This window comes from Erythrolamprus reginae, chromosome 3 (assembly GCF_031021105.1).
Source record: "Erythrolamprus reginae isolate rEryReg1 chromosome 3, rEryReg1.hap1, whole genome shotgun sequence".
NCBI classification, from domain to species: domain Eukaryota; kingdom Metazoa; phylum Chordata; class Lepidosauria; order Squamata; family Dipsadidae; genus Erythrolamprus; species Erythrolamprus reginae.
Window position 1 is genome coordinate 191,877,609 of NC_091952.1, and position 21,575 is coordinate 191,899,183.

The following is a 21,575-nucleotide window of genomic DNA, read 5'->3' on the forward strand; positions in this document are numbered from 1 at the left end:
CCTCCTTTTGGCACGCAAATCAAAAATGGGTTGCCATCACTGTTCTAGATAGTCAGGCAAAAGGCTGCAAAAATCAGAGAATTCATATAGATGACTCAATCAGGAGCAAGTTTCCCCTTCAGGTGTGCCTTAAAAGAAGATGGGAAATTTCTACTTTGGGTTGGTTTTCAATGTTCTACCTTAAGATGACTGTTCTTGTTGGACTGGCATCCCAACCAAAAGAGATCTGGAGAATAAGAAGGAACTAACCATTTGGGAAATATAGAGATAGGTGTACATTAGATTCTTCAAACAAAAATACATTCTGGATTTATCTTTATCTGAACTGATTTTGTTTTGTGAAGTTAGTGTAGACCTGTGATGGCGAACCTATGGTGTGTGTGCCACAGCTGGCACAGAGAGCCCTGTCTATGGACATGCAAGCTATTGCCCATCTCAATTCCACTGTGCATGCATGTCTCTGCCTCTTGCCAGCTGATTGTTTGGATGTGTGGTGTGTCACATGTGAGATGTATGTACAGGTGGTGCGCATGGATGGTTGGGGAGGGTAGGGGTCTCATATGCATGCATGGGCATAGGAGGAGCATGGAGGAGCATGGGGATGTGGTGCACTTGCCTATAGCCCATTTTCAATCCCAGGAGACTTCAGAGAGGCATGCTAGGCTGAAAATGGGGTATAGGGATGTGTGTGTGTGTGCCCGCAGTGGCACATTTTTGGTCCCAGAGAGATGCTGAGAGACCTACTAGGCCCAAAACGACCAGCTAGGTCCCACAGAGTTGGCCTTCTCCGGGTCCCGTCAACGAAACAATGTCATCTGGTAGGACCCAGGGAAAGAGCCTTCTCTGTGGCAGCCCCGACCCTCTGGAATCAACTTTCCCTGGAGATTAGGATTGCCCCCTCCCTCCTTGCCTTTCACAAACCCCACCTCTGCCATCAGGCATGGGGAAATTGATTCCCCCAGGCCGTTTCCCATTTTATGCAAGGCTTGTCTGAGATGTGATTGTTTTTTGTATACTAAGGGTTTTAAATTGCTTTTTATTGTTGGATTTGTACCGTGTTTTGTCTTGTGAGCCGCTCCGAGTCTCTGGAGAGGGACGGCATACAAATCTAATAAATAATAATAATAAAACATGTGTGTGTGTGTATTGCATGTGCGGTGGAAGCGGTGGAAGTGATGTGCCGGTGCCTGGAGGCTGTTGGGGCCTGGATGGGTGTCAACAGACTCAAGCTCAACCCGGATAAGACGGAGTGGCTGTGGGTTCTGCCTCCCAAGGACAATCCCATCTGTCCGTCCATCACCCTGGGGGGAGAATTATTGACCCCCTCAGAGAGGGTCCGCAACTTGGGCGTCCTCCTCGATCCACAGCTCACATTAGAACAACATCTCTCAGCTGTGGCGAGGGGGGCGTTTGCCCAGGTTCGCCTGGTGCACCAGTTGCGGCCCTATCTGGACCGGGACTCATTGCTCACAGTCACTCATGCCCTCATCACCTCGAGGTTCGACTACTGTAATGCTCTCTACATGGGGCTACCTTTGAAAAGTGTTCGGAAACTTCAGATCGTGCAAAATGCAGCTGCGAGAGCAGTCATGGGCCTACCTAGGTATGCCCATGTTTCACCATCACTCCGCAGTCTGCATTGGTTGCCGATCAATTTCCGGTCACAATTCAAAGTGTTGGTTATGACCTTTAAAGCCCTTCATGGCATCGGACCAGAATATCTCCAAGACCGCCTTCTGCCGCACGAATCCCAGCGACCGATTAGGTCCCACAGAGTGGGCCTTCTCCGGGTCCCGTCAACTAAACAATGTCGGTTGGCGGGCCCCAGGGGAAGAGCCTTCTCTGTGGCGGCACCGACTCTCTGGAACCAACTCCCCCCGGAGATTAGAACTGCCCCTACTCTTCCTGCCTTCCGCAAACTCCTTAAAACCCACCTTTGCCGTCAGGCATGGGGGAACTGAAACATCTCCCCCTGGGCACGTTTAATTTATGCATGGTATGTCTGTGTGTGTGACTGTTAGCATATGGGGTTTTTTAAATATTTAAATATTTTAAATTTGTCTAATTGCTTATGATTTGTTTTTTACATGTTGTGAGCCGCCCCGAGTCTTCGGAGAGGGGCGGCATACAAATCTAAGTAATAAATAAAATAAATAAAATAAATGCATGGGGGGTAGGGAGAGCATGGGGCGGTCATGTGTGCATGCCAGGTGGTGGGAGTATGGGGGTTTTCGTGCACGCATGCAGGTGGGGTGTATTGCATTATGGGTGCCAGCACACATGTATGCTGTCTCACACGCACACATGCACTTTGGCACATGATGAGAAAAAGGTTAGCCATCACTGGTGTAGACAATGTCTGGAGAAATATTTGGTCTGTTTCCATTTTCTCTAAATCAGCGTCATGCAACATGGCTGAGTCCTGTGCTCTGAAGGGAAGGGAAGGCCCCCAAGGAAAGTTAATTTAATTGAACTAAAATGAAAAATGATTAGGGCCCCATATTATTCAAGATTTTGTCTGCTAGCACACAAAATTAGTTTGCAATCAGGTTGGGATCACAGCAGACATTTTCAGTGATCACAAATGTTATCATGTGTAATATGAATAATGCAAATAATATAAATATCAGATATTTGATTGTGGCACCACATTCCAAGAGTCCTCAAAATTTCTTGTCCAGCTTTTAGAACTTCATAGTGACACAGCAATAAAGACACTTCTTCATATAAAGCCTTTTCCAATCCTGTGCTCTGTTGGGCACGTTAAGAGTTCGATTCTTACCAACCTATGCCTAACATATTTCTATTTTGTTTGGTGAATAGCTTTTGTTCCAAAATTTTGAGCTTTATGGAGATGGCAAATTACACACTACATCTTGGTACTTGTTTAATCTGATTTAATTCAAACTTCATAGATGGTTTTGTTCACAGGGAAAACTGGATCATCACATCACACAGAGCAGAAGAGAAGTGTATTTAACTCTTTCCATTAATAGAACAAGAAACAACAGTAAATATATCATTCTGCCAAGACAGCACATCAGTGGACAGTAGCTGAACGCCATTTTAAGCCACACAAATCCTGCTTCTGCCCCAAATATCCTTAAAACAACTTTATTCACCCAAGGTGGCAGAAGCTTCTCTTAAGGAATCAACAACATCTTAGAGAAATATATATGGCTCACAATTTTTTCTTCCTCCAAAATGATTTAACTTTATTGACAGTTTACATTGTGAATTTTCAAGTGTGAGATTCTTAGTTTAGCTTATCCAAGGAAAATGAAATGGTTGAAAAGCAGATCAAACACGGGAAAGGAAAAAGTGAGGGTTGATTGATGATCTTAGTATTCACTGTTATTTTGAGAACATTTGGAAAAGAAGCTGGGGAATGGGGATGACAACAAGGTTTCAAATAATAACAAAGATGAGTAAGAGGTAGGAAGGCAGTTTGTGTTAATTCTATTTGATTCCAGTATTCAAACTTCACAGCATCATTGAAAACCAAAGACTAAATTACTAGACTGCACCAGTTAATTTTGAATAAATAATCATTCTAAAATGCCTTTAGTCACTGACAAAAATGTAGAGATCAAGGCATATCTTACAGGTGTAATAAAATGTTTGCAAATATTATTAAGAATAAAGAGAGTGGATCTCATTTAGATGGAGACCAAAACCTTCTCTTCCATTTCTATCAAAATAATGAGGGGATATTGCTGCAAAGCAATCCATTTCTTTCAATAACCCAGATTTACAACTTTAGGATGATATAACATGACCATTATTCATTTCAGTGTTTAGATTCCCTTTTACAGACTTTTCATTTTTATGTTTTGGTTTGATCAGCAGTTGTCTTCGGTGGTCACTATGGAATGCTGAGTGAACTCTCCATTCTGTGAAACTATTAAATCAGGCATGCAGAGATGCACTTCACATATGGTGCAGTATACAGGTGGTCCTTGACTTACAATTACAATTGAGCCCACAATTTCTGTTGCTAAGCAAGACGGTTGTTAAGTGAATGGCATCCCATTTTTGCCATAGTTGTTAAGTGAATTACTGCAGTTGTTAAGGGAATCATGCGGTCATAAAATTAATCTGGCTTCCCCTATTCTTGTCAAAAGCCTGCAGTCAGCTGGGACAGTGCAATTGTCACAAATATGTGCCAGTTGCGAAGCACCCAAATTTTGAACACATTATGGGGATACTGTAATGGTTGTAAGTGTCAGAACTAGACCTAAGTCACTTTTTTCTAGTGCTATTGTTACTTTGATCACTAAACAAATGGTTGTTAGTCGAGGATTGCCTGTAATTTAGTTCATGTACATAAAATGGGGCAACCCCCCCTTTCTTTGAAAAGAAACGTACAACCAAAGTAATATTGAGAGCATTCACCTTGAATTAGACCAAGCTTGCAGGTAAGTACAAAGAATTGCAACAGGATCCTCAAATAGCAAGTCAATAGATCTGCCTGCCAACTGGGAAACTCTGTGTAGTAGAATAGCTGGTTTCTCTTCGGTGAATGGGAAAGGGCAAGACTGTATAGACATGGAAGGCTGTATGCTCTTCTAAACCCATTTTGTAATTTAAGCCATTGCTTTGCCTTACTCATCTGGATACCCCTCCCCTTTGTTTAGGTCCAAATACACATATCTGTTTTCTTTTAATAATTTAGTTCATTTAAGGGCATTTCAATTATGGCCATCCCTGTAGATTTTTTAAAAATAGAAATTGTACAACAGGAGATGCTATGAACAAGTAAACACCCAGGGTTTTGTGAATAGTTTGCATTAGGCTGACCTTCCTTAATTGCCATTGTATAGGAGTGTTAGAACTGCAGCCCTTAGGTAACATAGGAATGCTAGCTGGGAAGTTTATGAATTAATATATGAAAGACACTTGATTGAAAAAAAGTTGCATTCATAGTATTTGCATGTGCCTGTTGCTTTGATCTTCGTTGGTCTCTCACTGAAGTTCACCATCCTAGCAATTCTGAAAAGAATGTGCGATAGGTAAATGAAAGCAGGTTCCAACAATGTTGTGACAATGACAATTATGTAATGGGAATATAGGAGACTTTTCTGAATGTTATTTTCTTAGAGGAAAACAAAGAACAGTAGTATTCTGGTTTGGGACATATCATTTTTAGTCATTTTGAAAACATTCGGTGGAAATCATTCTATTTTCCCCCTTTTGAGTTTAAAGAAAACTTGTTTGGATGAATATAATTTGTGTATAATGACACTGACTAATACCCTAATTAATCCAGAACAGTGTGACTTCATATTGAAATTGTCAAGTAGATGACCAGAGCTACGGCAAGGGAATGGCTGCATGATAGCACAAGCAGGAACAGTAATTTTGCATTGTTGTAGTCGGTAGCTTATCATTCTCCTGCAGAGGAAGTTGTTCTCTTAGTCAGTGGAAACATGGTGAGCAAGATAAAAGAAAATAAGGGGAAAAGATACTGGCATGGAGGGAAGAGTGATTAATTTCATCAGATCACACACTAGTTTCATTCAGCAGCTCTTCACTGAGGTGTATAAGCCTGCAAGGGATTAGACTGCAAGAAAAGCTTGGGTAAGAAAAATCTTCCACTGTAATGTTTTAATGAATGTTTAATTGAAGTAGACATTTCCTCCTCGTTGCTTACAAAAGGAATAAAAGCAAATCCCTCCCCCCCTCAAACTGAGGTAGATAAAACTTGATCTTTTAGTGGAATAGGAAACTTGATTCTCTTCCTCCCAACATGTTCTGTGCTGGTTTGAGAAAACAATGAAAAGCAGAAACTTCAAAGATGGAGCAGTCTGCTGGCAGTAAATAATTTCTGATGATTGCTTACTTACTATGCGTTTGGTTTGACAACATTTATGGAGGCTGAAGGACACTGGATGGGAATGTTTCTTTTTTGTTTTCATTTTTGTTTCACCATGCCTACATCTCAACTGGTTTCTTATACATCTCATTTTATGGCCGGCGTGAGTGCTATTTCACCTCATAAATGGTTGGGGACCCTACTTGATTTCTTTCTGCGCAATTTATTTGCAAGTCATAACATGTAGACCTTCTCAAAAATAACATTCTTGAGTATATGCCTGTGGGGGAGAAGATTCATACGTTGGATATGCTCCAATACAAAGCTTTTGTTAGAATTTTGTTCATGACTGGAAGAGCCAATGGTAACAAGCTCAGCCAATGAATAGACATAGCAACTAAGTCAGCCAATGGAAGTTAAACACTTTTGAATCTGTGTAGAGGATTGAAACTAAAAACTTAAGCTTTGCTCTCTGTCCACTCTAACTCTGAACTGAAAGTTTGTCCATTGGTGGAAATGAAACTGCTTGTAACTGTTGCTACATTTTAGAAATAATCTACCTATGGTATTATATACGGTATATATTACTCTGTTTATAAAGCAGTTATTGTATCCAGCTGAATCAGTCATCTGTGTGTGCTTCTGGACATTTATTTTTCTGATAGCTTTACTTTATTTTAGTTCTTTTGGCCTTGTTCTATCATGGAAAGGACTTCAAGGTTGATACCTTAGATAAATTACACATGAGCATTTACCACCACTGTCACTGTGACTTTCTTTTATTTTAATCTGTTTAGAATTGGACTATAGACAAAAATGAAGAAAGAACCTCTTTTATCTTGAAGAGTAATACCAGACATTCAAACATTGTATGGAATGCAGAATAACATTGCCAGATACTGTTTTGACAAGGGGACTATTGTATGATGCATGTGTTTCAAGTTTCAATATTTCTTTGATCTAATTTAGTTTGTTTCTAAATTCAATTCAAAGTTGTTAAAAATGCCACTCTGAGTAGTTTGCATTCCAAATGGCCAGGCTTGCTTTGGAGATCATCTGCACGAGACCATTTTTGTGTTCCTTTTCTTTAGTGCTTAAAAGATAATCAATGATAATATTTTCAATGTTGACATCATCAGTTTGCAGGATTCTGATTCTGGTATGGAATAATATTCAAATGATGGGTGACAGAGGATAGTAACAAATGATATTGTATTGATGAAAAAACCTGAAGAAATGGAGTTAAATCTGACAAATTAATATAACCATGACACATGTGGAATTTTGTAATATATTGTTCTGAAAAACATATTCAGATCTTCAATAGTTTCACTTCTTCTACTCATGGCTGTCACTGTTCATTTTATCTAGTTGGAAAAATTCGTAACCGTTAAAATATACTATTAGAAGACTACAGTTTTAAGCAATCCAGTTCCATGCGATTGACTGTAGGAAGGACTAACAAGTCATTGTTTATAGATAATCCTCACTTAACAAGTGCCCTTAACAAGTGTTTAATGACCATTCAAAGTTGTGACCAGCATTGAACAAATAACTTTATGACCAGATGCACTTGTCACATTTTTGTGACTGTTGCAGCATTCCTATGATCATTTTGTGTTGCTATTTGTTCACTTCACAGCCCACAAGCAGAATCAGTGGAGAAGCTAGCGAGAAATTGCAAGTTGCAGTCACATGATGCTTGGCTTAAAGGCAACATAACTTATTGACAGACTTGCTCATCCCAACAGTGATTGTTAAGTGAGGATTACCTAAATAAAATGTAAGTGCGAAATGGCTCTGGTATAAAACTGAGTAAGATAATACAGAAAATCCACCACAAAATGAATGCTTTCAAAATGGCAGCTGATTGGCCAGATGCATCACTTGCAAGCTACGCCCACCTCAGCTCCATGAAGGGAAAATCATTGTGATATATCACACGATGGCAATGTGATGCCACGAATTTGACACCTGTGCTGTATCAGAAAGAGAGAAAATCCATGTTGTTGCTTAAATTACATCCATAAAAAGAGCTGCTCTTGAAATTATTCTACCAGGCATTTTGCTGTGTAAAACTATGGAATGTTGGGCTGCCATCAAGTAATGTGATGTCAATTCTTACCTCCACAGTATACAGGGTTAAAAGTATACTGACTACAAATTCAACTATCCAAAAATTATCTACAAAAGGAAGACTTTGACAAGTGCATTGTAAACACGGTCTTCCTTGACATCTATAATCACTGTTCCCAGTAGAAAGCTGTGGATTATTAGGTTCAGAATGCACATAGATAAGAGCAAATCTGGGCATAAAAATTCAGTGTGGCAAATATTCTAGGCAAATTACCTCTTAATAACACAACACAATCTATTTTCTGAAAGGCTACTAAGCATCACCATGCCATCCCATTGACAGTATCTATCTATTTATCTATCTTGGGTATTAATTTTAATAATGAGAATCTGATTAAGAGTCACTGGCTTCTTCTCACAAGTGAAACTTTAGGCTATTGTCCTAAAGATAGACATGCATAAATCCCATGGAGGTTAATGGGACTAAAATGTGCATAATTATCGGAAGGAAGCCTTCCAAACCCTTTGACGTTTTGTAATATGTAAGAATGAGCCAGGCTGATGCCTTGGAGATAAAAGTGGTTACTGTCATGGACAAGCAGATCTGATGGCAGTGTTGATCAAAAGCCTAATATTGCAAACATGACATCCACCCTCTTAGAGCACATAATGTTTGTGGTTATGCAGAAACATCGACTGCAAACATCGATGGTTTTCAAGGGGAATTCTTCTTTTAAAAAAACATGGACCGAAACAACTATAAAATTTAAATAAATAAAAGACTTAGACTTCTGCCTCAAGGAAGCAGTGATCCAAGCTTTCACTTCCACTGTCATCAGGCGGGAGACTTCTTGGTTTTCACTACCAATTGTCTTCTCTGGACACCCAAGAAAAGATCAATGGCTTCCAGGGCCTGCAGGTAGGTTCCACATTAGAGTGTCTCTCTGTTCAAACACCAGATGTGTGTCATTGCACAAGGTCTGAGCTGTAGCTGAATCCATAGCTGCTGGAAAGGGACAGGCGTGGCTCATGCTCCTCAGCCTGTTCTGAGGTGTAGCTGGGAAATGTCTGTGCACGAGCCACCTTTGCAAGACTGTGTCCTAGAAAGGAAGGAGACAGAGTTTATGAATATTCTTTTTCTTTCTTTCTTTCTTTCTTTCTTTCTCTCTATCTTCTTTCTTTCTTTCCTTCTTCCTTCTTTCCTTCTCTCTCTTCTTTTTCTTTCCTCCATTCCTCCCTCCCTCCCTTGCTCCTTCCCTCCCTCCTTCCTTTTTCTTTTAATAATTGAAACCATTGCCCTATCTTTCTTTTGCTTTAAATGATTAGCCAACATCTTACCAGATCTTTCACCATTCTCCCAATATTTCTATATTTGTAACATATTTGTAAACATGTTAATGTGAATTCTTTCCCATGCGCTATTATAGTATTTAGCTTGTATTTCTTCTTTAGTTTTTCTCTGTACAAGTTAATAAATGGACATCTATTCCCCGTGCCCATTCAATTCACCGTTCAGGTCATTTTCCCCTTTAGTTTTTAAGCTTATTTTTGTACAACTTATAAGCAATAATTCAACCTCGGAATAAGATGTATGTGCTGTACATTCCATAATTCAAGTATTTGATGTTTCTGAATTGAAAGCAAATTATGATAAAGTCCCTACCGCATTTCCTCTACAAATTATTGAATAAGGAGACACAGAAATATCCATTTCAGCCATTTTATCTCTTTTACCTATTATTTAGAGAGGGCTGCATAAGTATATAGGTCTAAGTGCTAGGTCTAAGTGCTAGTACTATTTTTTATTTTATACAGTATATTGTTTTCAGTAACAACCGATCAATAACAACAAATAAGAATAGTTTCTAATAGCAGCATGGACAACAATTTTGGGCAATTAATGTTTAAAGCCATTTTTAATGAACCACTAATCATTAATGAACAGACCAATCATAAAACATTGTGAGTAGCAATATTATTATGAATGAAGGGAGAATGGAAAGCAGACTCTGAATCTGTAACTGTACTTTCAAGGGCAATATAATCATTAGATAATTGACTTCATGACATCTAATGTGAGAAAGCACATATAGCTTTATAACTTACTTATTGGAGTCTGTCAATTTGTTGACTCTCAGAATGTAATGTCACAGCTTAGATATCTTTCAGCTTTAAGAAGCTAATGCATAATTGTATTAAATGCAAGGTGGCAGCCAAATAATGAAAATAATGCGTTAGCGTACAGTTAGTTAGAATATTAGAAGGTTGTTTGTAAGTTCTTCCTGCCAGTCATTACTCATTCATGAGAGTCCATCTGAAGAGCTTGTAATAAACCAGAGGTTGAGTAAAATGCCTGTTAAATTAAACTTACCCTATTTATAAAACAGAGTCGCCTGGTCTTAATTTTGTGCTTGTTATCGCAGATATGCCAGAATTCCTTTGAAAGTATAAATCTAATCCCCATATACTGTGCCTTTTAATTACCCAGCATCTTTAAAACAGATATCTTATTTGGACTGTGAAGATCCACAAAGAAATGAAGCAACTTTATTTCTAAAGGCAAAGTATGTATTAAAGAACTTAAAGAGAAACCTGTGTCCATCCAATTACATACCTGTGGTGCTCAATGCTATGAATCAAGTAAGGTTACATTTTACATACAGCAATCCTCTAAAAAACGAGGGGTGTCTAATTCGTGGCTCACAGGCTGGATGCATCACATTCTGACCACGCCAACCCCCACTTTGACAAAAGGGGAAAAAGTGATGATAGGTCACGTGATGACATGAATTGGACACCCCTGCTCTAAAGAATGAGGGGAAAGTTCAGTAAAATATAAGTATGTATAGCCTAAGCCAGAAGATAAACTTTACACTTTATTGCCAAACAGAAGATTCTGATTTTGTAATGCTGAATAATGAAAGTACAAAAGGAAAGGGAAAAAAGAAACAAGAAATAATCATAATATTGCACATTTTCCCTCCAAACGCATCCTTAGTTCTATATTCACTGGGCTATAACATGACACTATCACCAAACTATGGATTGCTAAACTAGATGACCCCAATCCATTCTTTATGACATATATTTTTGCCCTTTCATTCATAATTAAACTATATAGAAGCTTCCTTTCCCTTGTGCATTCATTATCTCTATAAATCATTCTTCTCTTTCTCTTGGTTTTGCAGATACAGTACATATCTATTTTATTGCATTTAATTAATGCTCTTTAACATTTACTATTCTTACACTGCATGTCATTAACTAATTTATGCCTTGGTTGCTGTTCTGCCGGCGTGTCTCAACTGCCCGTAATTACAGGTTAATTAATCCAGGAAGACACACACCACACAATAAAAAGAAAACCCAAAAGTTTTTATAAACAGAACAAACGAAACAGCTCCCTTTTTAAATGTCAAAGGGATTTTCTGGTACACACAAAGCACAGGTTAAATGCAATCCAATTGCTCACCCAATAACTGGGAAATTGAGTCCAATTCTAAAGTCCAGAGAGTCCACACACACAATCCTGAACAACAAAAACCAAGATCTTGACGAAACAAGGCTGCACTTTTATCTGTAGCACTAATTACAGCAGCCTCACCCAACCACAGGTGGCCTCATTTTCTCTTGTAATAATCCTTCAGTTGTTGTCTCCTATGCATCACTCTACGCATGCGTGGATGTGTCATTAATTCTTGTTCAGAATCCACGGATGATACAGATAATTGATCTCCTCCTGGGCTGTCTGCCAAACTCCCCTCTTCCCTGTCACTCATGCTTCCTTGGTCAGAGGAGACTTCGTCAGCAGATTCTACTGGGAGCAAAACAGGCCTGCGGCATGTGGACCCACCTCCATATTCCTTGGGGCAGGAGCTGGGCCAGAGCTAACCACAACAGTTGCCGTCAACTGTGCTAAGTGATGCAGTATTGAACTTTACCATCCTCTATCCAGAGGTGTCAAATCCTTGATGACACATTGTCATTACGTGACGTATCACACCTTCCCCCTTTGCAAAATTAGGGTGGGTGTGGCCAGTGTATAACACATCCAGCCCATGGGCCACTCTATGCTTGCTCTATGCCTTTCATCAATCAAAGCCTTCACACATGTAATATATTTTAAAATGACAGATGATTCCACTAGTCTTGGTAGCACTGTTGTCATATTTTAGATACTCTTAACTATAATATTAGTTAATTTTGGCATATTTTGGTCAGTAAGGACAAGGTACTCCAATTCAGGAACTGTAACTGCTGCCCCCTCCCCCTCTGCAATTGCAACAGTAAAATGAGGATCCAAATTGTTCGGAGCAATATAATGACTCTGTAAACTGCTTAGAGAGGGCTGTAAAGCCCAATGAAGTGGTATATATGTTTAAGTGCTATCGCTATTCCTAATTCACCTAAGGAAGATGCTTCTCAGGATACGAAATCTAGAGACTCATATATGTGACTTTAAATATCAAATACTTCCACCAAAACTTGTAGATCACTAACACTTAATGAATTAAAAACATAATGCATTTAATCATCAGTTGCATGACTCCAACTCATATATTCAACGATGCTAAATAAATAACAAATGTATATTGAATTGAGTTTTTAATTCTTTATAATCTGGTAAACAAGCAAACAAGGAACTCATTCATCCTTTTGTAAAAATATATCCCTTCAAGCTTATAAGATTTATAATGTGATATTGGCCTGGTTCTGACTGTTGCATTCTGAAGATAATTTACCATCAAAGAAAATCCACTTTATTTTCTATCACATTTGATTTTTTAAAAATTTCTGATGGTTTAATGTTGCTTCAATCATGCTGACTCTTAGGAGCTCAGAAACAGAAATATAATACAACATACTATAAACTTAACATAAGTAATAATGATCATACACCATGATATAATCTTTAGGATCAACTGTCATGAGTAAAGGAATCAGAAGCCAAGAGGAACTTATTTGTAGGCTAATATCTAGAAAGGTAGCAATAAAGGTCTTAAAAGGGGAAAAAACTCTAAAGAGACACAGTTACTGGTATCAGAAAAAAAATTGCAGCTAATCCAATTGGTCTTATCCAGATTTGAACAACTGCAGGTATTGGACCACAAACCTGGCAGCATCATTTGGTTGACCAGTAATTGAGATATATTGCTGAGTATTGTTGTGGTTAGTTCTGGCCCAGCTCCTGCCCCAAGGACTGTGGATGTGGGGGAGACATCCACATGCTGCAGGCCTGGTGTGCCCCCCCCGGAGGAATCTGAAGATGAAGGCTCCTCTGACCAAGAAGACATGAGTGACAGGGAGGAGGAGAGTGTGGCAAACAGCTCAGAAGGAGATCAATTATTTAGCTCCTCCTTGGATTCAGAACAAGAGTTAATGATACAGCCACGCATGCGGAGAGCGATGCATAGGCAACAACAACTGAGAGATTATTATAAAAGAAAATGAGGCCACCTGTGGTTGGGTGGGGCTGTGGTAATTAGTGAGGCTGCTATAAATAGCAGCCTGTGGGTTTGGCCATTGTGGAGGATTATCTGATCGTTGTGTTTCATGACTGCTTTACTGACTGACTTGTTGTGTGCTGATTTTTCCCTGCTTTGAAACTAAACCAGAGCAAAGTGTGTTTCACTTTGTAAAAGAAGGACTTTGAATTGCCTCACAGCTGCAAGCTAAGTATCACAGGACTGATAAGGGACTTGTATAAATTACCAGTTTGTTTGGAGACCAGTGCTCTTTGCTATACCAAAAGAGGGCTTACTTTAAGTGAATTTTCATTATAAAGAACATTGTTTTGAATTTGCAAACATGTGTGTGTCTGAAATTTGTACCTGTGAATTTTTGGGAGGATTCTACCAGAGAGCCCGACAGAACAAGTATCATCAGAATATTGATGGTATCTGATGGGTAAAATATGACCTCTCCTAACCATTTTATATATTAAATAGCTTATTGAATAGAAAGGTAAGAATATCTATCCCTGAGACACCCAAAAAATCAGGGATCTGATTTGGACCACCTATCAACAATGGAACTGCCCATTCAAAAAAGAGAAGTCTTGTAACATTGTGCTTCCCATTCCTTAGCTCCTTTGTGTGTTAATCCTTCAATAAATGATTCTTGACAAATGTATCTTTTTCTTTTATGTACGCTGAGAGCACATGCACCAAGACAAATTCCTTGTGTGTCCAATCACACTTGGCCAATAAAATTCTATTCTATTCTATTCTAAATCAAGTCAGATTCATAATGGCCATGAACTCTGGACCCACATCAGATTATACACATCAGAATTGTCACTCTTGGAAATTCCACAGCCAACTCAGCAATGAAATCAAGCAGAGTCATTGCAAAAGAAAACACAATAAATGCAATTTCCATGAGGGAAATCAATTTCAAGTCTGTTGAAATTTAATCAAAAGATGGCAAAAGTTCCAAGGCTGCATATGCATGACAGCTGTAAGCTACAGACTGCTCATCTCCAAAATAGTTTATTTCATATTACAAAGAATGTGTAGTTTGAGCAGCAATTACATAAAGGCACTGTGGTTTCAGTTCCTAACCATTTCCACACAGTTTTACTCAGCAATCACAAAGTATAATCATGTTAGAGAAGTTCATTTCTTCAGTACAATAGCACTTCAGTGAGTCATGCAGCAACTGATTGCTGGGTTGCCTGGGCTATGTAACTCCATAGAACTCCATAGCTGATGTTTTATGAAATCTACTTAAGAAGCAACTGCAACAGTATTTAATGTCTTTATTAAGCCTATATGGAATCCTGTTTATGTTACTGAACAAAAATAGTTTGATTCAGGTACAGATTGGAAATATTACTTTTTTTTTAGAATGATTACTAGCTTGAGATGGGTTTTAAGACACAAGCCAAGATTGAGTATTGCCATGCTCATACTACCTCTCCTTGTCTGGAAAGCCTAGCTGGCATTACCCCAACCAAGTGATGCAAAAGCAAGTAGCTTTCAACTAATTTGTCTGTCATCTAGACATATATGTTGTAATGTAACAAATAAGTTTAAGCATAGCAACAAAGTTTCTGTAAAGATCCAAGAAAAAGTAATGCTGTAGCTGTAGCTGCTCAGCTTTTTCTTTCATTCAAATCTGTTTCAGTGATTGCTATATTCACAAAAGATTCACTATAGAATGGTTTTTTTTCCAGATTTATGGGATTTTACATCTATACACTGAGATATATGTAGCCTAGAGGTGGAGCTGTTGCGTCACAATCCAGAGGTTGTGAATTCAATCCTAGGTGGAGGCTGATGTATGGTCTCCTGCTTAGTCAGGTGGAAGGTCCCTTCCAACTCTTAATCTGTGAAATACAGTATAGACATTATAGCTATACACTGACACATGGACATTATATCTATACACTGAAATGAAATGTAGAAGTAAGCCATGGAAATTAATAGGATTTCATTCTGATATGACAAGCATAATATTGCTCTCTGAATCACCTCAAAACAGTGACTTGAGCACTGGGATGTTATTAAAAATATTAACAATATTTAAGCATGGTACTTTTTTAAAAAAAGCTTTAATTCTTAAGAATACCTATAAAATGTGAAACACTGATATGGGGACATAACTTCCACTGACAGTCTGAATGAAAGCAACCTTCTTCAGTAGATGAAAATGAAGTGGACATAATTTATAGAAACATAGTATATTGCTTACTGTTCAAATAATACTTGGTTCTTCTAATCCCGAAACATATGAATGACAACCTCGGGTTCTGGGGCCTTATTTCTCCCTTTTGGTCCATTCATTTCTTTCTGCTACACAAAAGGCTGCCCATGCCTGTAGTACTTAGTAAAAACTTCTTAATTCATCCTTTGCCAATTCAATTCACAACTCAGAATATTTAGTACATTTTTATGGACATCTGCTTTATTGTCCCAGTATGCACAGCCGAAAAATAAATAAAGAGATGATCACTTAATAAGCATAAGGGTGACAAGTTATGAAGAAGAGAAACAGTAAACAATCACGGGTCATCATGAGCCAGAGTTGCACTTACAGTTTGTCTTCCTGGATAATAAGGTTGTCTAAAAGTAATTTAGCAATTATGGCTATAGCTCACTTTTAGTTAATGCCAAATCAATTGGATAGCAAAGTTAAGTGGTGTGTTCAATTGAATGCATCAGGCTGAATATGAAACAGCCAATGCCACTAATGATCATGTGCAAATGATTACTTCTGAAACGACATCTAGAATTTATTATAATAGTGCTCAGTCCAATAATGTTTAAATCGCCTTGATTACTCAGGAGAAAACCATACCATTTTCATCCTTTTACTATTTAAATAGTTATTGCTAACTCTGCTTCCAGGAGGATACTTTGTTCCTTAACTCTTAGATAGTCAATAAGGCACATGCTGCATGGTACAATGATTATCCTGTTCTTTTCTAATTACAAAGAAGTAACTATAGGTTAGTAATAACTTATATACTTTGCAGATAAACTATTGCGTATGAACGCAAGACCTGCAAGAGAGAATAAACTATAATATATTTTTTAAATTTAAAATTAGAATACTTAAATTCAATGAAGGGAGCTCCATAAAGAGTGAAGGAATCAGATCCATATGGTAATCTCATTGTCTATACCAGGGGTCACCAACCTTTTGGACCTCAGAGACCACTAAATTCATAATTTTAATTCATTTCTTAGATATTCATGTATTTAATCTTAAATATTCATCTTAAATATTCATGATGTAAATATTGATAGGGACCATCTATGTCCAGAATAGGGGCTATTCTAAAGGTACATGGTCCTCCAGGCATCCCAACCCTCTTCCTTAAGCTATTCCCACAAAGCTCCATGTTGCCCATCTATTTCTTTCTCCATGATCCTGTATGAAGAAATGCTTCTATTGTCCCACACAGAAGTGAAAAAAGTCATTGTACCCTGGAATTGTCTTCTGAAAAACTGAAGGAAGACAAAATTCACTGAAGAGTCTTCCATCATGCCTCAAATTAGGGTGACATTAATTAGTTATTTATTAGAAAAATTAACTATTTTTTAATATTCCTAGAATTTAAATTGAACCTTGCTTTTTGAGGTGGCAGATAATAATAATGAATTTATAAAATACTATGAAATACAGAAAGTAACAAGGACAGGATGTCCATTTTTGCTACTGTTGTTCATTCTGGTTTTTGAATTTTTGAAAAATATTTGTATTATGTGGTATAATGCAATACAGTATACAATATTGTACAATAGAGATTTAAAACAAGATGGCAGAATATTTGGGTTGAAGATTAAAACAGAAATGTACAAGCTGGACCATTTCTGAATGATGGTTTCAATGCTTTTAAAATTAATAATGAGAAAACAAGATGTTCACAAAACATGACAATAGAATGGCAAAAAGAATTGATGGTGAAGACTGGGTTTCAGACTGAAAAAAAGTCAAATACTGTGGCATTACTATGACAAACATGAATTGTATGCCATTTCAAAATAATTAAATAAAAATAATTATGTCAAGATATGGAGTGAAATTAATACAGATCTGGAAATGAAAGAAAATTTCACTGTCCAGAAATACAATCCCACTATATATTTTCAGATTGATGCCTGAGAAGAAACAAATAAACTTGCATCAATTAATCAATCAATCTAGTCAGACTTATATGGTCTTGCCCTATCATTTTACTTACATTTATGTTCACATCAATAGACAGAATCTTGCCAGACTAAACCTTTACTAGTACTCTCACCCTAACAGATATACCTTGGGAGATTCTAGGGAGTGGCTATCCTAACAATCTTTCTCTACTGTGTTGACTTTTGTCTCACTCCCTTCCTTGGAATGTGTACCCTCCTTCTTGGAAAAATGTCACTTCACTGTAGTCCATCACATTCTATTTTTCTTTACAATGCCCACATATGGTTTAATTAACATGGCCTTTTGTTTTCTCCATTGTCTGGTATGTATTAGAGATAACATGAAAGCCAATGCCTTTGCATCTTACTTTACCGAAACCATAGAGTTGCACATTGCAAAACAAAATTGGAGTAACTACATTTATTTATACTTATGCATTACTACCTCTATGTTCTCCCAATAAAGTGGTGAGTGGTTACTTCAAAGAAATGTCCAAGCGGTTTTCTTATTATTCTTATACAGAATAATATATGAGAATGGCCTTGGGAAACAAAAAGAAAAGCCAGACTGAACAACAGGTATATAAAATATATTTCTGTCCACAGAATGGGAAGTTACATGGGAAATATTTTAGAAGACATCCTTCCCTAGTTCTTTCAAGACTGAAAGGAAAGGAGAGAAGGAATTTCCAGTCTTGCAAATTTCTTTTAATGTAACCTATTTATTATTTTGCTTGTTATATGAACTACCTGGTGTTGTGGTTGGCTCATGGCCAGCTTCTCTGGTCATTGATTTTGAATCAGAGGAACCAGGTCTGTCGGATCATAGGAGACCTGTTTGGCTTGCAGAGGAGTCAGACAGTGAGGGGGAAGAAGAGGGGGAAGTGGAAGTAGAAGGTGCCGGAGAGGCAGAGGCTCCTGCAGAGCCTATAGAATCCCCAGTCAGAGTCTTGTCTGGGTCAGATGAGGAGGGGGGTGATGGATGACCGCATCCTCAATGTTAGGGTGCGTAGAATGGTGGGACGCACTTTGCGCAGATGCAGACAAAGATTCTAGAGCACAGCTGGAAGAAATTAGGAAAGCTTGCAGCTGGCTTCAAAAGGGGAGGGCTTGCGAGAAGCTGTGTGGGAGTTATCATTTGGCAGTTAACAGGAACAAGGATACAGGAGTTCCTCAACTGACTTTTGAATCTTGAGACATTTAAGCCTCGTTGTTGGACATTTGATTTTGAGAACATTAGAACTCTAAAACCCAGTCAAGTGAGTATTTTGCAGAAGCTCCTCTAAGAGACATTTGTTGCTGGCTTGGGCTGTTAACCCTGACTTTTGGATTGTAAACCAACATTCCTGTGCAGTCATTGTGGTTCTAAGCCAATTTGTACAGAAATATAACTGAATTTATATGAGTCTCTCTGTCTGTTTGTACACTGCCTTGTTGCATGGCCAGCCTGTCAGGCAGAACACCTTGAGGGGCTAACAAGTGGTTTCTCACTGCCTTATTCAGGGACATTTCAACAATTACTGGTCTAAACTGCACTCTTGCTATTCCCTGGTAGTTATCATCCAAATAATAACCAGGCCTTTCCCTACTTAGCTTCCAAGACCAGATAAGAAAAGTAGGTGAAGAAACACTGATTTTTCTGTCTCTAGATCAGTGTTTCCCAACCTTGGCAACTTGAAGATATTTGGACTTCAACTCCCAGAATTCCCCAGCCAGCATTTGCTGGCTGTGGAATTCTGGGAGTTGAAGTCCAAATATCTTCAAGTTGCCAAGGTTGGGAAACACTGCTCTAGATAACATATGAAAATTGAATAGTTAGGTGCCAGGATTTATTTTCCAAAGCATTATATTCCTTACAATAAAATAACACATAGTATAGTATGCATTGAGTCATTTACTATTGTCAGGTTATGAGTCTATTGAAGAACTTTGAATTAAGGTTCACTTGAACATAAAATGGTTTCCTTGAATAGAGATAAATAGCAGCAGCTGTGTGTGTAACCCCGGTGCCTGCTGACTCAGATTAGCAAAAGTATTTTACAGTATGTTACATTCTTCTATGTTTTTTTTCTTTTCTGTTTTGCTGTGAGATAACAAAGATAAGAATCTAGAGAAGAGATCAAAAGAAGAAAGGAAAATTGTCTCCATGTCTTTCAGAGGTTGTCACAAAGAAAATGTGCTCCAAAAGGAAGAGATTAGTTTCAATTAGTGGAAATTGCTGGGAAATTTCATAACAGACAAGGTGCGAAAACAGTACTCGTACACTAGCTTATACTTTTTTCATTTTGGTTATGAAATGTTATGCATTCTGATACCTGTACAGTTTCAAATGGTATCATATTCAAGAGAAAGTGTAAAACTTGTGCTGTCTGATAAATGTGATTATGACACTCACCTTTATTTATAGCAGGTATCTTCAGGCACACTAATCAAAACATCACTATGCAGAAGGATACTGTAATCTTTGGGAGTTCCTCTAGAGCAGCAGCCTTGGTAGACAGCTTCACTGAGGCCATCCTTTAGCAACCCATCAAAGCTTTGGCTGAATACCCACATATATAATTACAAGCTTGCAAAACTCTTGGGTATATTCAGCCACTGATCTCCTCCCCTGGATCAAGGTTTTTATCCTGGTTCTAGCCTTGCATTCAGCCTGGGGATCATCAAAACACACACGGGGACAGCCATAAAAGCATCATAATCCCTCATCACTGGGGCATCCTTATTATGGAGGCCCACCTTCCACTCAACCTTCTGGGGCCATGGTAAGGCATTGTACCTTTGCTGTCTCAGTAGGGAAATTCTCCCTATATTCTTGCATATGATTCCACACTTGTGTCAAGAAAAAAATTAAAGCCTTGGGATCCCCATTGCATTTTACTCCCAGAAGATGAACCTTTGGAATTTGATGCCTCCAGGGAATCACCCCTGGTTGGTGGAAGGGGGGGGGGGGGCTTGGGCTGCTGCTATTGCTGGTGGTATCCCTGATGCCCCTGCTGGGTCTGGCTGGGTTCCCAAGGTATTTCTGGGGTGCCTGACACCCCTGCCTCCTCCCCAAATTCTTTGGCTCCCTTTCCAGCTGGCAGTGTATAACTTTCATGGCTTCTCTGATTCTCCAAAGCTCCCTTCAGCAAATTCAAAGCTTGGGTCAGCAGCAGGTCTTCCTTGTCCTCCTCTTACCAGGCTGCCTGCCCTTTTTGGTGCCTGCAGGGCATCTAGCCGCCCCATTCCCAATGACCATTTGGCACTCGCTGGCTTCACTTCGACCAAAGGCCCACACACCCACTCTGACTTCTCTCAACTCCATCTATATTGAGGAGGGGCGGATCCAGCTCCCTGGCCCTCCAGGTTGCTGTCTTGATTGGACATATTTTGCTTAGTCCCCTTGGTAGAGATTTTCTCCTGGTTGACTAATAAAGAAGAACTTGCTTAATGTCAGGCGTGTTTCCATTCAAAGTCCAGGAAATAAAAACCCCAACTCCATGTTGACAAAGATGAGTGCTTTTACTAGACAAGAACTGACAGTGACAAAAGGAAAGCAAGATCTGAAATAAAAGGTGCATAAATGCTTATATAAAGAACCCTAAAACCCTCCCTGAGAGCCCCCCTAGGCAATTCATCCAATCCCCATGTCCCAAGATGTCAGGTGGGTGCACTGACCGTTTGGGCTTCCACATCTGGTCCATGGAAGCCGTTGACCTTGAGTAGACTGTAAACATGTCCATGTAGCCTGGCAGTACGTGATTTCCTCCCTAGCCTCCTAATCAAGTAGAGATATCTTGCCCAGCATATTTCCCCATTCCTCACTCAGATATCTAACCTCCCCCCCCCCATTTCTATGGCAGCTGAAGTAAGCAGGCAGTGGAGGATGAAGCCATGACTTAACCCATGCAGTTTTTGTTCCATGGAATCCTACTTCAGCTGCAAAGATAGTCCTATGAATCTAGGCTTAGGTTGTTTTGAGTGAGTTGCAATGCTCTTAATGTTCCACAGCAATTCACTCAAAAGCATCTTTTCCCTTTGAATATGAAGTACTGTGTAAGCCT

General features: G+C 38.8%; 1 protein-coding gene across 1 annotated transcript in view; it reads right to left on the reverse strand.

Annotated features, from left to right (window-relative positions):
* Positions 1–6,634: 6,634 nt before the first annotated feature.
* DOK6 (docking protein 6) overlaps positions 6,635–21,575 on the reverse strand; it is a 158,881-nt gene continuing 143,940 nt past the window's right edge. The window contains exon 8 of the mRNA XM_070748635.1: positions 6,635–8,991. Within this exon, the coding sequence (XP_070604736.1) occupies positions 8,858–8,991 (134 nt within the window). The 3' untranslated portion in view covers positions 6,635–8,857. The remainder of the gene's footprint in view (positions 8,992–21,575) is intronic.